This window comes from Pelodiscus sinensis, chromosome 14, assembly GCF_052426305.1.
Source record: "Pelodiscus sinensis isolate ZL-2025 chromosome 14, ASM5242630v1, whole genome shotgun sequence".
NCBI classification, from domain to species: Eukaryota; Metazoa; Chordata; order Testudines; family Trionychidae; genus Pelodiscus; species Pelodiscus sinensis.
The window spans coordinates 2,568,483-2,583,472 of record NC_143065.1 but is presented as its reverse complement, the minus strand read 5'-3'; the positions used below and the strand labels follow the sequence as shown (position 1 = coordinate 2,583,472).

At 44.7% G+C, this 14,990-nt stretch overlaps 1 protein-coding gene across 5 annotated transcripts in view; it reads right to left on the bottom strand.

Moving 5' to 3' along the window:
• Positions 1 to 223: 223 nt before the first annotated feature.
• FAN1 (FANCD2 and FANCI associated nuclease 1) overlaps positions 224 to 14,990 on the bottom strand; it is a 38,560-nt gene continuing 23,793 nt past the window's right edge. For 4 of the 5 annotated variants that reach the window (XM_006136866.4, XM_089781886.1, XM_025178326.3 and 1 more), the window contains exons 8-14: positions 13,611 to 13,730; positions 8,235 to 8,399; positions 6,973 to 7,141; positions 4,863 to 4,966; positions 2,994 to 3,188; positions 1,574 to 1,702; positions 224 to 440 (exon numbers count right to left, since the gene is read on the bottom strand). In XM_006136866.4, coding sequence (XP_006136928.3) covers positions 303 to 440; positions 1,574 to 1,702; positions 2,994 to 3,188; positions 4,863 to 4,966; positions 6,973 to 7,141; positions 8,235 to 8,399; positions 13,611 to 13,730 — 1,020 coding nt within the window. In that variant the 3' untranslated portion in view covers positions 224 to 302. The remainder of the gene's footprint in view (positions 441 to 1,573; positions 1,703 to 2,993; positions 3,189 to 4,862; positions 4,967 to 6,972; positions 7,142 to 8,234; positions 8,400 to 13,610; positions 13,731 to 14,990) is intronic. The other variant, XM_006136868.4, reaches the window with a different exon arrangement.

Sequence of the window (14,990 nt, the reverse complement as noted above, 5' to 3'; positions counted from 1 at the left end):
TTTGCTTTGGGGCACATTTTGATTACGTTCAGCCAATTGTAATCCAGAACTCTCACAGCATATCTGTGGTACTTAGAAGAAAACCCATGAGCTCTTCTTCCACTTAAGCTGGTGGAAACTTAAGAGCTCTTTACCAAAACAAAGAATCAAACTTCATTATTTCTATTGGACAAGGCTCAGTTAGAAACACTGGGTATCAGGTGCTTAAAATAAGAAGCAACTATTAGCAAATATTCATACTATTTATTTTTTTAAATCTAGTTTTTCTTCCTTTCCAGCCAATATGTCCAAGATCATTTTCTTCAACTGAGGCGTTTACACTTAGCTCCAATTGCATCCACATGGCAAACTTCTACAGCAGCTCCCAACTTCTTCAGTTCACTCAGCCAAATTATCTGTTTGTGGGAGAGGCGATCATTGGGACCCTTAACTTCCACCAGCTGAAATGTTAATGTGAAAAAAGTATTAATCAAATGCTTAGCTTTAGAATCAATGAGGTGCACAGCACCAGCTGTTTGGATAAGAGCAGCCACTCTCCCCACTCTGGTGGTTCAAATAAAGTAGCCCTGGCCACTTCTAGGAAAACCACAATTTCGTGCAAAAGGAACACTTATGGTAAGCTCTTCTGTTCTCAATTTACTTTTCACAGCTTCCTCAGAACATTATGGCTACGTCGACACTGGCATGATTTTCCAGAAATGCTAATCTAGACGCGCTTTTCTGCAAAAAAGCTCCGATCGCCATTTTCGTGAGCGGGGGCTTTTTTGCGGAAAACAAATCTCAGCTGTCTACACTGGCCCTTTTGCGCAAAAGGGACTTTTGCCTGAACGGGAGCTGAATAGTATTTCCCCAAGAAGCGCTGATTTCTTACAGCAGAAGTCAGTGCTTTTGTGGAAATTCAAGCGGCCAGCTTAGACAGCTGGCAAGTTTTTCCAGAAAAGCAGCTGATTTTCTGGAAAAACTGTCCAGTCTAGACCCAGCCTACAAGTTTAGCTAGCGAGAATCCTCTGAAAGAACTCTAGTCATGAACATTCACTCAATGCCAGGTGTTTATTCCTCCGGCCACCTGGGTGTTCACTTTACGCCTATCCCGCATGCATGTAATGTTTAAAAGTAGTGTAAGTCCACACCACAGTCCCATTAAAAGCTGCAGAACATGCACAGAATTGTAACCATGCCTATGACTCAGCAGTGCTGTAGTCCGCAGTATGCGTAGCACACCCTGACCTGGCACCAATACTGCAATCATCTGTGGTCCATGAACTATTTGGCATTCATCAACAGAACCCTGGGCTGGCTTTCTTCCAACTGATAACTGCATTAAAAGGCAAGCTAAGAAAAGCACATCAGTATTTTCCATATGAGCAACGGCTGCAGTGGTTTGCAGACCAAGCTAGTCCATGGGGCTATGAATAGCATGTGGGCCACAGTACAAATAAAAAGTTTGCCTTGCTGTGGCAGATGGAAGCTTTTCTTTTACTGCCATGCCATTTAGGATTCATTGCGTATTTGAGTTGAAATTTAGGGGGATATTCCCTGGTATGCTGCTTTCATGCCAAAGGTAGGAACATACCTTGAAGTTGTGCTCTTGAGTACTCCACACGACTAGATCAGGAAGACCCCCTCTGCAATGGCGCAGATCTTTGGAAAGCCGCCTACATACACCACTCAGAAAAGGTCCCCCGAAGCAAGCTACTAGACTCTGAAAGTACAAGAATAAGTGACTTTATGGTTCCATTTCCACTTGCAAAAGTAGGACCACTTTAAGCTAGGTCTGTTTGCTTCTTTCTTTGCTTAACACAGCTCACATATTCCCTGCAACTAGCCTCCTCCACCATTCCCAGCTTTGGTACAGGAAGACTGGCAACAGGGTCATAGAGTACTTCTGGCCCAAAAGAGAACACGGGTTGAAGCACTAGCTTGAGACTGGGGAAGCCTCGATTGCCATGGAATTCCAGTGTGATCTCAGGCAAGCTGCTTAACCCCTCAGTTCCGCATTTGTAAAATGGAAATAAGAGCACCTCCCTACATCCGTGGGTGCACATTCCATATTGTGAGGTGCTCAGATACTATGGCAATGGGGCCATACAACTCCTCCTCTGGCTAGACACATACGTGACTTAACACTAAAGACACAGTTCACAAATGGATCTCTCTCGGCACCAGTGTTGAAGCTGTTTCACAGTGGATAAATAATGAAAGAATCATTGGACAGGCGAGAGAAAGCAAGCACGAGAAGGGCACTACAGGCTGACCCACTTAGGGGAACCTAAGTTCCCCTTTGTGTACAATTTTAAAGTCACCCAGCAACCCTGCTCCAGTGACTTTGAAATTAGACACAAAGGGGAACTTAGCCCCACAGACTGTCCCCGAGTTCAGTGGTTAGAGCACTCACTTGAAAGGGTGACCAGTGTTCCCTCTACTCTTTTCCTTTCACATGTGGAATTAATTGGTGCATGTGCAACACCAGTAGAAACAAAGCTGAGCCGTGGGTGCTTTGCTAATCAGCTGGGCAGAATTTGAATTTCTCCTGAGCAGCCACACTAGTGCATAGCTTATAGGGAACACTGGTAACAGGTGGGAGGAGAACTTGAACCAGGTGAGTACTCCAACCAAAGCTATGAGGGAGATGCACCTCCCCACTGTCCAGCTTCTTGCCAGAGCAGCACAGGACCTACCGCCCTGAGACAGTTCCCCCTGAGAATCCCAAGCAGAAGGAGGTATCTTCCTGCAGCCCAAATATAGGCACCTATCTCCAAAAGAAGAGGGCATAGCAACACTTCTCTCCCCTTGACATCTCCTCCAATTGGCTGCCTTGGACGAGAAGCCACCCAGCAAGATGACTTTTGTAAATCCTATTCTGAGACTTCGTCTTTCTCCACCTCCATCCCCATTGAGCTTTTGTGAATCCTAGTGATGGTCCAGGCACCTAAAATTTAGGCACCAAGTCGGAGAGGTCCATGAAAAGTATGATGAGATGTTTGCTATTTTACCTGCGCCTGCTGAAGAGAAGTAAACCGCTCCCAGCTAACTAGTGCTGCTGCTTTTCCCTCTTGAGCATTCCAGACATTAGCAATCATCTCTTTGAGGGTCTCTGAGGAAGAAGCGTGCAGCAGCTGGAGTCTGGACTCAATGGTGTCCCTCCTGTTCTCGTAGAAGCTGTCAGTATACAAGTCGAGGGGGAATGCCTGCATGAAAATGGAAACACTCATAGTTGCAGCCTGATAGTAATTCAAAGGCACCTGGAGAAATGTAGATTCTGAAATTGTAAATGCTCTGCTTTGAATAGTGGGCTACAATTTAATTTGAATCCAGCAGGCTTGAAGGTAAGTAATGTAAAAGCACAGCAGTCATCGAAAACTCAATCTAATGGAATAGATTACACTTCACTTACACATTTAAGATGACTGCACCAAACACTAGCCACACTCAAGAGCCAAACCTTGATCTAATGAACCACAGCATCTAATAAATGAAGAGTCATTTCTAGGCTCTTGCTAATTTAGCAATGTTTAATGTACAAGGCTCCTTTTATCCAGACATACCTCAATGTCCACCAGAGGAGCTAAGAACCTAGAGTCCCCACAAGTACTACTTAACCTGCAGGGTTACAGTCAAGGATGTAGACGCAGGAGAAAATATTCCCCCTTGAAATGAATGATAAAGAAAATGACAGACTGGGGACCACATGTTTCCAGAAAGTGAACTGAATTTCAAACATCACTACATACTATACAGCCCTGTGCCATTCCCTAAGATGGGGAGAGAGCACTGCTTCTATTTTCCTATCTGCAGTAGGAACAGAGAAGTTTTCAGGCTTGCAACTTCCAGCTCCCTCCCATGTTCTCAAAGTTCCCCCACCCCCTATGAGCTGCCCATTTCATCTCTCATGCATGGGCTCACTGCTTAGTAATAACGACTGAACTTTGGATTTCTGATTCACGCTTGCAGAGCTCTTCAGAAACCTGAATTTCAATCTTCCTCAATCTTGCTCAGAGCAGTCCCTAAACCAGAAGCAGGGAAGGAAGAATAAAAGAAAGGGGGAAAGGTGAACTTTCAACCTCTTCTCTGCTGAGGCATGAGTCTCCTGCCACCTTTAAGCTGCATTAACAAATGAAACACACCACACAAAAAGCCCAGCTATGAAAGAGCTGTACAGAGATCCCTGTGTTTGGTTAAATCCTGAGTCATCCTGGTTATAAGCAGGCTCGGAGGGTTTTTAAATATGGTAATGATGTGTGTATAACAGGATTAATTTTATAAAATGGAATGGATTCATGAAGGGATGGGCTTCAGTAGAGTTTAAATACAGAGGAAAGCAGCACTAGCAGAAATCATCGAAACTCATGCAGACCACTCGCTGTATGTATGTTTATACTAAACGGGAATAGTGAAAGTTTATTATTTTCATACATGCATCTGTGAATGCAAAGGAACGATGACCTCCCATGAGAAGGCACCAAAAAGATTAATTTCTGAGGTTTGAAGCATTTGATGACCTATGCATGTATATTAGAGCGCATAAAGCCTCTACATTGGAAAAACAATGGGCATCTGAAGTCTTCAGTTTTAGTCAGATTTCAGTTGAGAACACTCATGGGAAAGTGAGTGAATACTGCACACTATCTGTGCCTGATAGGGCAAACTACTAGCAACTAGCAACGAAGAGCATTTCAGTAACAGGATACAACCAACCATTTCTGTATAGGACAGCAAAAGCAAGCGATAAAAGCAAACTAGTGCCAAGATAACGTTTGGAATTGCCACCAGATAAAACAGGACAGGCTGTAATAAATGTCTGTCATAATTACCTGTTTTTGTAAACAAAACTTTTGATAGAGAAAAATACCCTTCATGAATACCTGGTAAGAATTTCTGAAGACATCTGGTATGCCATCCATGAAAATGATATCCCACATTAGAAGGCTATAGAGTGTACTAAACGTGGACCCTTCTCCATGAATCCCTGAAGGAAAAAAAAAAATCTCACACACACACAAAAATCACATTGAGATTTCTAGCCGTGCACACACAGACAGGCACATTTCAATCTCTGAGTAGTTAAAGCAACCTCATCTAAAAGAGCAAAGTATCATGTTCAGGATACAGGCCATCTCTGTTACATATCCAAAATATGTTCCAAAAAAAGGTGGACGTATAGCGAAAAGGCAGACTTTCGTTTGGAAAAAAAAAAATTTTTTTTTGAGCAACGCAAGATCAAGGAATGGGAGGACTTATAATGAAACGGTTCCTAAATTTATCAACAACGTTAGTGCGGAACCAACATATAGCAGGGCAACGGATAGTGGGATGACTTGTAACAGACACACTGTAAACAGATACTAACGCTAAACAAAATGTAGAAAACATGTTTTAATGGCATTAATAGCACTTTCAGAATTTGCTACGGCTCCTTATTTAATGCCAATACACGTGACAAAGAAGTTTAATCAAGGCAAGATCCTTTTGAAGGTTACCAAGTAAGTACATTGTGAACATTTCAAAGCTTTGGGTATCTCGTCTAAGATTCGCTGCTCCACTGAAATTATTTTAAAGGGGATTTAGAAGGAAGTTCAGTTTCGTGGATGGCTGCACACACTATCTGGAGAGACTGTCATATGAAAAGATCATCATGGGAATAGAGAATTATAGGAGATGGGGCTCTAGCATCACCCACTAAAACACTATGTAGTATGCACGTGTAGCTTGCTGCTCCACCATTCACTGCTCCAACAGATACTTCACTTGGCTCACCACTCCATTATCTGGATCTCTGGCTCTGACAAGAGTTGTTGCAAAGCCTAGATTCTCAGCCCTCCCTTGAGACATAGTTTTTTAAATGGATGACTTCTCCTTTCTACTACATTCAAATTGTTCCTGCCAAAATACAGATATAATAGAAAAAAAGATTACTAGTTCCTTAATCCCTCTGGGTATGTCTACACTACCACCCTAGTTCGAACTAGGGTGGTAATGTAGGCAACCGGAGTTGCAAATGAAGCCCGGGATTTGAATTTCCCGGGCTTCATTTGCATAAAGCCGGGCGCCGCCATTTTTAAATGTCCGCTAGTGCGGACTCCGTGCAGTGCAGCTACACGCGGCACGGACTAGGAAGTTCGGACTAGGTTTCCTATTCCGAACTACCGTTACTCCTCGTTTCCTCGTGAACTACCTCGTTTCCTAGTCCGAACTATCTAGTCCGTGCCACGTGTAGCCGCGCGGCACGGAGTCCGCACTAGCGGCGCCCGGCTTTATGCAAATGAAGCCTGGGAAATTCAAATCCCGGGCTTCATTTGCAACTCCGGTTGCCTACATTACCATCCTAGTTCGAACTAGGGTGGTAGTGTAGACATACCCTCTGAAACTGTGGGGATTATGATATATTTCACAAGTTACGGGCAACTGAAAACAAAATAAAAGGAATCTGTTACATGACCTCAACTAAAGTAGTTGCTAATGCTCTTACTGTAATGGAAGTATGTATGTCGACTGTTAACTGCAATGAATCTGAAACAGCAGAGGACTAGAGAGAGATGATCATCTAGTCTAGATAATCACAATGGGATTCCTATAAAATCCTCTTCTATACAGTTTCCTCAGTGGCACTCTTGCTCCTGCTGGCACTGACTCGGCCACTTACAGTTTGGAGCCCCAAACTCCTACACGCGTGAACAGAACTATATTAAATACAAGTCTATTGAGCTAAAACCAAATGAAAAACTTCTAATTGACTTGGAGATCTAGAAAGACAAAGGAACATATTTTTTCCCCATTTCAAAATTGTAACTGGGATGTAGAGAAGAAAAGGAATCCAAGTCCAGAAGAAAGGCTCTAAAATACCAATTAGAGCTACTTTTAGGAAGAAAAAAAAAGCACCATTTCACTGCTAAAATTGGGTTAAAAGACACTCTCTCTTTGTAGCTAATACTCCATTCCTTAACAATTAGTATAAGAAAATTGTTACTAAATTACCCTGATCAAAGCCATTCTGTCTGTAATGTGTTAATGCCAGCTCCTCGACTGAACACATGACTGTGGACAGAGCGACGTCTTCTCCTTCCTCTTGATCATCAACATGCTCCACTAGAAACACAGATTTTCCCACTCCTGTCTGGGGACACATCTTTCCTTTGATTGTAACCTGAATACATCAACACAGCTAATTAATGTCCAACATTAAAGGTGAACGGCCTTATTTTGGTGATTCAACCTCTGCTAAGGATGTAGAGCTCCCTAGCACTGCTTTTACAAAGGGAAATAGGCTTTTAAAAAAGTGAATTATTGGTCAGCTAAAAATAAAGAAGTTGTAGTTTAAGCTGCCATTTCCTTGGCAGCCGTTTGCTAATGGAGTCAGTTTTTGGGTGGCAAATCAGACTGAAATGGCCAGTATTCATAAAAGAACTACACTAGCATTGGTTAGGGGCTGAATTAAATGTTAGGGGACCCAAATAAAGTAAATGCAAAAGTCTTCCACTAATTTCAACTGGGCCAGGATTTCACCCATATCATCTAGCAGGACGGACGCACGCACGCACGCACACAAAGAATTTAACTATGAAATTAATCAAGAAGAAATTCCAGTTCACCTTTTTGGTAAAATTTTCCAAAATCAAATCTTAACACACCATGGGACTGATTCTTGCTCACTGGATATTGATTTATATCTGTATACAATAAATGTGACATACTATCACAGTATGGTTTGGTGTGCTTTATACCCACTGTGCACAGGTGTAAATGACTACAAAGGGCAGGGGAGAAAGAATGAATATTACTGTGCTTCAAACAGATGTTCCTGCCTCTAACAGATCAAAAATCTTATTCTACCAGTCCTTCATTTTCAGAAGTCCTTAAAATAGGACTAACAGACCCTCAATGAGACCAGTAATATCTAGTCCAATATTACACATGGAAAACTGAAGCCCAATGAAATAGAGTAAGCACAGTTTAGAAAGGAGCCCACTAAACTTCTTATTTCTGGGCACAGAAAGCAACGTTTTATAGCTTGTGAAAAGTTGGGTCAGAGCCACAGCTAGTATAAATCAACAAAGTTTGCTCAAAATCAGTGGAGCTCTGCTGATTTACATCAGGTGAGGGCTGGGCCACCTTGTACTGAAGAGAATAAGAATACAAATGCAGGGACGTAGACACACATACCAGGGTTACCATCCCAGTCAGAAGGAAAAGACTGCAGGGACTCGTAGGTTCTCAGGGAGCAGTGACACTTTACTCACATGTGTAACTTCTTCCACAGTTATGGCAGGCAGCTCCTGAAAGAGCCTCCTGAACTTCTTGCAGCTTGGTGAATCTCTCAGTCGCAGGGCACGCTGGTAGAGCGCGAGCCGATGGCCTGTGCGCACAAATGGATCCGACAGCCCTTTTCTAATGCACTCAATAGCCTAGGGAGCCAAGAAGAAGTCAAGTAATGACCTGGGAAGAATATGTGAGTAATTCTTCTGAGCTTTAAATCTGATGTACAGAGCACACAGAAAGAAAGCAACTGAGAATAAAGGATGGTGATAAAGGAAATAGATTCCCCTCTCTTACCCGGATACTGAAGAAACACCTTGCACCAGTGAAATGGCACAAGATGGAGTTTTGGATTCCGATCCCAGTAGCACTAGAATTACTCCCCATTTACACCAGCGAAACCCAAGACTAAAATCTTCTCCAAAGAGTACTTGGAAATGATGATAACTTCTACTCTGTAAATGGATGCAATTCAAATGAAATATTTCAAGTGACTAATACATTTGAACTTCTTTAATCCAGCAACCCTGGGAAACAGGGTATGCTGGATGAAGGAAATTTGGAGGGCCATGGAGGGTGCTGGGGCAGATTTGGGAGGGAGGGTACCTGAAAGGGATAGTGGTGAGGTGCTTACCTGGCGCCCCACTCCCGGGAACATACATGGCTCTGTGCCCTTACATAGTGGCTGGGGCAGTGCCTAAGAGTGGGGGAGTTGCAGGGGAAAGCCTCTGATGAAGTGCCTCACTGCACTGCTGTTCCTCCAGCTCGGGGAAGGGGGAGAAGCAGCAGTCAGCGCCGCTTACTCCTCCCCCTGCCAGGGTCCGTACTATGGATGTTCCTGGATTAGGGACACCCAGAGTATGGAGGTTCAGGTGTACGTACTCCAAAAACAACTAAAAATGCTTATGCACTGTAATTTTGACTAAGAAAATGTGGCTATGCTTTTCCCCACTACCCTAAACCACTGCAATGCACTTAAATGTACCAGTTAAGCAAAGATCTGGAGAGGATCAAAGAAACCACAGAAATAAAGTGCAGCATGCCATTGAAGACAGAGGATTTAATGCATGTAAGTCTTGATTCCCAGCATTTCTCTCTGGTAGCAGCAGCCAGTTATTCTGAGCCAGTTTCTCCAGGGTACCCAGCTACTTTAACAGCAGTTTAATTCAAGAACAGATATGCCAGCTCATGGTGCAAATGTATGGAGTGTAAAACTGAGCCCAGCATAGGCCCTCTGCATTACTTCAGACTCACAAATGGAAAGACGGTCTAAGGGTTAAGGCATTAAATTGAGACTTTGAAAAACCCGACTCTGCTGCGGACTTTGTGTGTGGCTGTGGGCAGAGTACTTCATACTTCTAAGCCTTGCTCAGGTCTCATCTGTAAAATGGGAACAATAATGAGTCCTCTCCCACCTTCTATTTGTCTTATATTATTTAGACTGTAAACCAGGGCTACTCAACACGTGACCCATGGGCAACATGCTGCCCGCAGCCCATTTATTTGCAGCCTGCGCTGCGGTTTGGGTTTACACGGGGCTCAACACACAGTCCACAGGTGGGATCCTTTGAACATGGTCTTCACTGGGAACACGCTCCACAACGGCGAGTCAATATAATGGTCTTTTGTTGATATGCATATTATTAGTTAAATTCCTGGTCTGTCATTGCTCATTAAAAGTGCTGTCATATGGGTGGAAATCAGGTAAATATTGTATTTTATTAATACCAGCAAAACTGACTTAAATGGGGCCTGCGAGTTGTATATTCTTGCCATAATCTTTGTACTCATGCCCATTACAGGCAGTCCCCGGGTTACGTACAAGATAGGGACTGTAGGTTTGTTCTTAAGTTGAATTTGTATGTAAGTCGGAACTGGTACATATTGTAGGGGAAACTCTAGCCAAACATTTCTCCAGAGCTCAGTTTTATTCTCCCACACCTCACTTCCCTCAGTCCTTTATTCTCAAGCTAAGGTGTCTGCTGAGAAAAGCCGCTCCGCGTCTCCCTGGTCTGCTGGGGGGAAGCAGCTAGTGCGGGGTTGCCTCACCCCGTTTGTAAGTAGGGATCCGATGTAAGTCGGATCCATGTAACCCGGGGACTGCCTGTAGATGTAAATAGCTTCTTTCACACTATGTGCATGTATGTGCAATCACACTGAAGTTGCAGCCCTTGGCATGTGCTGTATCCTTGTGGCCCCCAGGGCTTCCAAAGTTGAGTAGCCCTGCTGTAAACTATTCAGGGCAGAGACTCTTTCTTAGGCTATGTCTAAACTACATCCCTCTTTCGAAAGTGGGTATTCCTTATTTTTACAGGATCTTTCGAAAATGGCTTTTCTTTTGAAAGAACTGCGTCTAGACCGCGGTTTCACTTTTGAAATAGCGTTTTTAAAAAAAACTGCCATGACACAATTATGCAAATGAAACATGGGAAATTCAAATCCTGGCTTCATTTGCAATTTCGATAGGTCTTATTTACATCCCTCTTTCTAAAGAGGGATGTAGTTTAGACAAAGCCTCAGTGACCTGGGGCTGCAGCAAGCAGGGAACCCAGCCTGCTTTGAGGGTGCTGGCCAGGAGATGCTTAGGTAAGCACCTCCAAGCCACAGCCTGCCTCTGCCACCCCTGCTCCTCTTGTACCTCAACTCCCTCCCCCAGGTCACCATCCAAACCCTATACACTCTCCTGCCCCAGGTCACAACTCCCTCCCAGTGTCTGCACCCTCTCCTACATCTCTCCCCAGGCCAGAATCCTCTCCTGCACCCAAGCACCCTCCCAGACCCTGCATCCCAATCCGATGACCCAGGTCACAACCCAAACTCTTTTACCCTTCTCCCAGGTCACAATTCCCTCCTTCACCCAAACTCCCTCTCAGACCTCACACTGTCTCCTGCACCTTACCCCATGCACTCTTCTGTACCCAGCCTCCATCCTAGACCCCACACCCTCTCCACAGAAAAGTACGGCCCTTGATCACTTTCCAAAACCTTGGAATGGCCCCCCTCCAAAAATTATTGCTCACCCCTGGTCTATATAGTACCAAGCACAATCAAGCTCTGATGAAAGTTGGGATTTGTAGGAACAACTAAAACACAAACAACAACAGATCAGCTCCCCAGGCAGCTGCATCTCCATCTGCAAAACAGGGAAGGGAGGTTCTGCACCAGCTCTGAGTGGACTGGTGGAGATGGGGTAGCTTAAGGCAGGGGCAACTGGGTCACACTCAGACCTTGTCTATACGGATGGCAGCATGTAAGGTACATGTAGCCACACGCTGCAGTGAGCAGCAGGCTGTGTCCATGCTGCAGTGTGAAGCTGTACACATTAGCAAAAATATCTGTAGGAGGAGCCACACCGCAAGGCTCTCGCAGCAGGGAGCTGCAAATCCTTTTCCTACTGCTTCCCGTCAGTAGAGCCTTTCCCACTCCTGGCAGGGGCAGGCAAGCAGTACTCTACACTGCTTCCAACTGTGTTGGTGAGGAGGTGCTGTTGGGGCACACCGAGAGCCATGTAGCTGAAGGTTATGGCGTGTCTTTACTCACCCACATAATGCCTTGCCATGAACACTGCCATGTATGTCGGTGGTGGGGAGGGTGACGAGCCTTAGGGTGCCTACTCACAAAATCTGGAATCAAGCACACAGATTTCTGCTGCTGGCTGCTTTATCAATGATGTCTCATGCACCAACAGCTGCTTCTGCTAACTGAAAGTGGGTGAAGGTCAAAGGCAGACCCAGAGCAGCAAACGTGACACTGGTTCTGCCAGTCTGCTGCAAACGTTAGCCTAATGGTGCCGCAGAGTTGTGTCTGGCCTTTTACAATCATTACACCCAGCTATGCTATGCCATTCCCAAGCTGCGCTACATTTCTCTCCCTTGGCCACCTGCCAACTAATCACTTAGAAACCCAAGGACTGGTCTCCATGGACACGGTGTCTCAAAGCCTGAATTGTATCACTGGCAGCTAGAGAGCAAGTTTACCCACTGCACAATTCATCCCATGGAGGGGCAGGGATACAAAGCAAAAGTGGGCCAAATCCCTCCCGAGATACTTCCCATACAGGCTATGGAGTTCCACACAGCAGGGGTAAACATGTCCTTTACAGTATGTTATTCTGGACCCTAACTTCTCCCTCAATCTGAGACTCGGGGGCTGTGCTTTCTCGGCATGGATTTGGGGGAAGTTGTGGCATGGGAACTCTAGGGCAAAGGCATGGGCAATGTTGCCATTGGAGGAGCTGTTTGTGGGGAGTATCTGGGAAACCTAGATCTAAAAGAAGGTACTTGAGCTACCAGACCAGGTCAATTAGCTTGAAGGTGGGAGCAAAAATCAAACCTCTGTACATACTTTGGCCATCAGGAGGGCAATATGTCTACACTGCACCCTCCGGTAGACAGACTTGCACTAGCTCAGCTTTAATAAGCCTCTTTCTATGAGGAAGAAGCCTTTTTCCGAAAGAGCTCTTTTGGAAAAAGGAGCGTGGACGGGGAGAAGGGAGTTCTTTTGGAAAAAGAGGAAAGCAGAAAAGGCACAGGTGCCCTGGTGGCCACTCCGTCCATAGTAATCACACTTTAAATGCGAGATAGCGTCCACACTGAATGGACGCTATCTTTTGAAAAAGCAGATCGCTTTTTCGATGTGCTTTGGCAGTGTGGACGTGCTCTTTTTTTGGAAGAAGTTTTTTTCAGAAGATCTCATCCAGAAAAGCTTCTTCTGAAAAAAGCCTGCAGTCTAGACATAGCATGAGAAATACTTCTGGCTGACTCCCAGGACCCTCGTCAAGTAGGGCTGCATCTACACTTCAAAGCAATAAGGTTCAGATCCTGGGTTAACTTGAGCTCAGATCCTCCAACCCCGCAAGGTGCTGGGACCCTGGGATAGTACAACTGCAGTGCAGATGCAAGGGGGATTCGGCTCGAGCCTTGCTCAAGCCCAAGCTTATGCTGTAGTGTAGACAAACCCCAAAACAGGCTTCTCTTGCGAAGTAGGGTTTATCAACTGCTCCTGGAAACATATTTATACAAACGGCACATGGCAGATCTAGACTAGATCAATAAAGCTGTGCCACTGTACCCATCTAATGAAGACATCTACAGCTATGGGAAAGAGCTCTCCCGTCAACTCCACCTTTGCTCTCCTGCCGACATAGCACTGTCTACATGGGAGGTTAAAGTCAGTATAATTATGCCGCTCAGAGATGTGGATTTTCCACACCCCCTAAAGAATGTAGTTATACAAAAGTATGTAATGTAGACCACGCATTGCCTTCTTAGCACTCCTGCACATGTAAAAAATACACACACAGTATTTTGGCACCTAGCTAGTACTATTTGTTGACAGTAGAGCACACAGCTAGTGGGTACCTGCTCAGTGCGTTTTAAATGCTGGTGTAAATTCAGAGTCAGTCGATCCCACCATCGTCCTCTGCTGTCAGTACAATACACTTCCTGAGACAAAAGATTCTGCAGCTCTTCCACAGCCTCCTACAGCAATGCAAAACTCTTCCATTAGATAACAGAGGAAGCAAGATGAAACTTCATTATACAATTAAGCCAGCTGCATTTCCCTTGGTGCTGTAATAACACAGGAGATTTACCCTCACCCTGGCTACTATAACTCTCAGCAATTCTCAGCCGGAGTCCTTTTTAACCTGTAACATCCCTTTCTACAACAATTCCTATGAACATACAGAGAGTCATTTAGACTTACAGGTCAATTGTAAAGAAGAAAATTCTTTTTTGCCTTTTTAGTTTCTTTATGATACACAAAGAAGGCCTGAAAATAGCTTGTGTGGTTTTTTGGCTAAAGAGAGTTTTTTCCCCGTTTTTCATTCTTATAAAGTCTGTTCCCTGGCATGAGCCTCTTGAGTTGGAGATTCTTAGTCCTCAATTGAATAAGCAAAGCATTTCAAAGTCAGCCTCCTTTCTTCCTCCCAGGAGTAGGGATGTTAAATATCGGTTAACTGAATAGTCAATTTAACCCCATGAATTCTTATCTGTTACTCAACCATTCTCTAGTCCCCGGGGGTGAGGCTGGCAGCCATTGAGCCCCACTCCCAAGGAATCCCCTGCCACTTCACGCTGCTGCCTCTGTATCAGAGGCAGGAGCGCAGGGTGCTGAGGGGATCCACTTTAAAAAAACAGCTTCCCTTGTGTACAGGCTGCCTGTTGCCCCGCACTGCTGCCTCTGATACAGAGGCAGGATTGCATGGTGATAGCTATCTACATATCCATTGCTATCTACATACTGCACAGACTACGGTGAGAGATTATGCCATATACTATCCAAAAAACTGAGGAACCACCTGATCAGCATCCTGTACAGCAAACAGGAAAACATCAAAAAAGAGCTCTCCAATCTGGAGTCTCTCATAAAACACCAACCTTCTGCACAAGTGGACTTTACTAAAACAAGACAGGAGATCTACATTACACACTTCACTTCTCTACAGAGGAAAAAGGACTGTAAGCTGTCTAAAATCCTACCTGCCACATGGGGCCACAACAATGGTACCCCTAACTCACCCAGCAATATCGTCAATCTCTCCAACTACACACTCAGCTCGGCAGAAGAATCTGTTCTATCTCGGGGACTCTCTTTTTGCCCCGCCACCCCCACTAACATGATTCAGTTCTGCGGTGATCTGGAAGCCTACTTTCGCCATCTCCGTCTCAAGGAATACTTCCAACACGACACTGAACAGTGCACTGACACACAGATACCTTCCCACCAACAGCACAAGA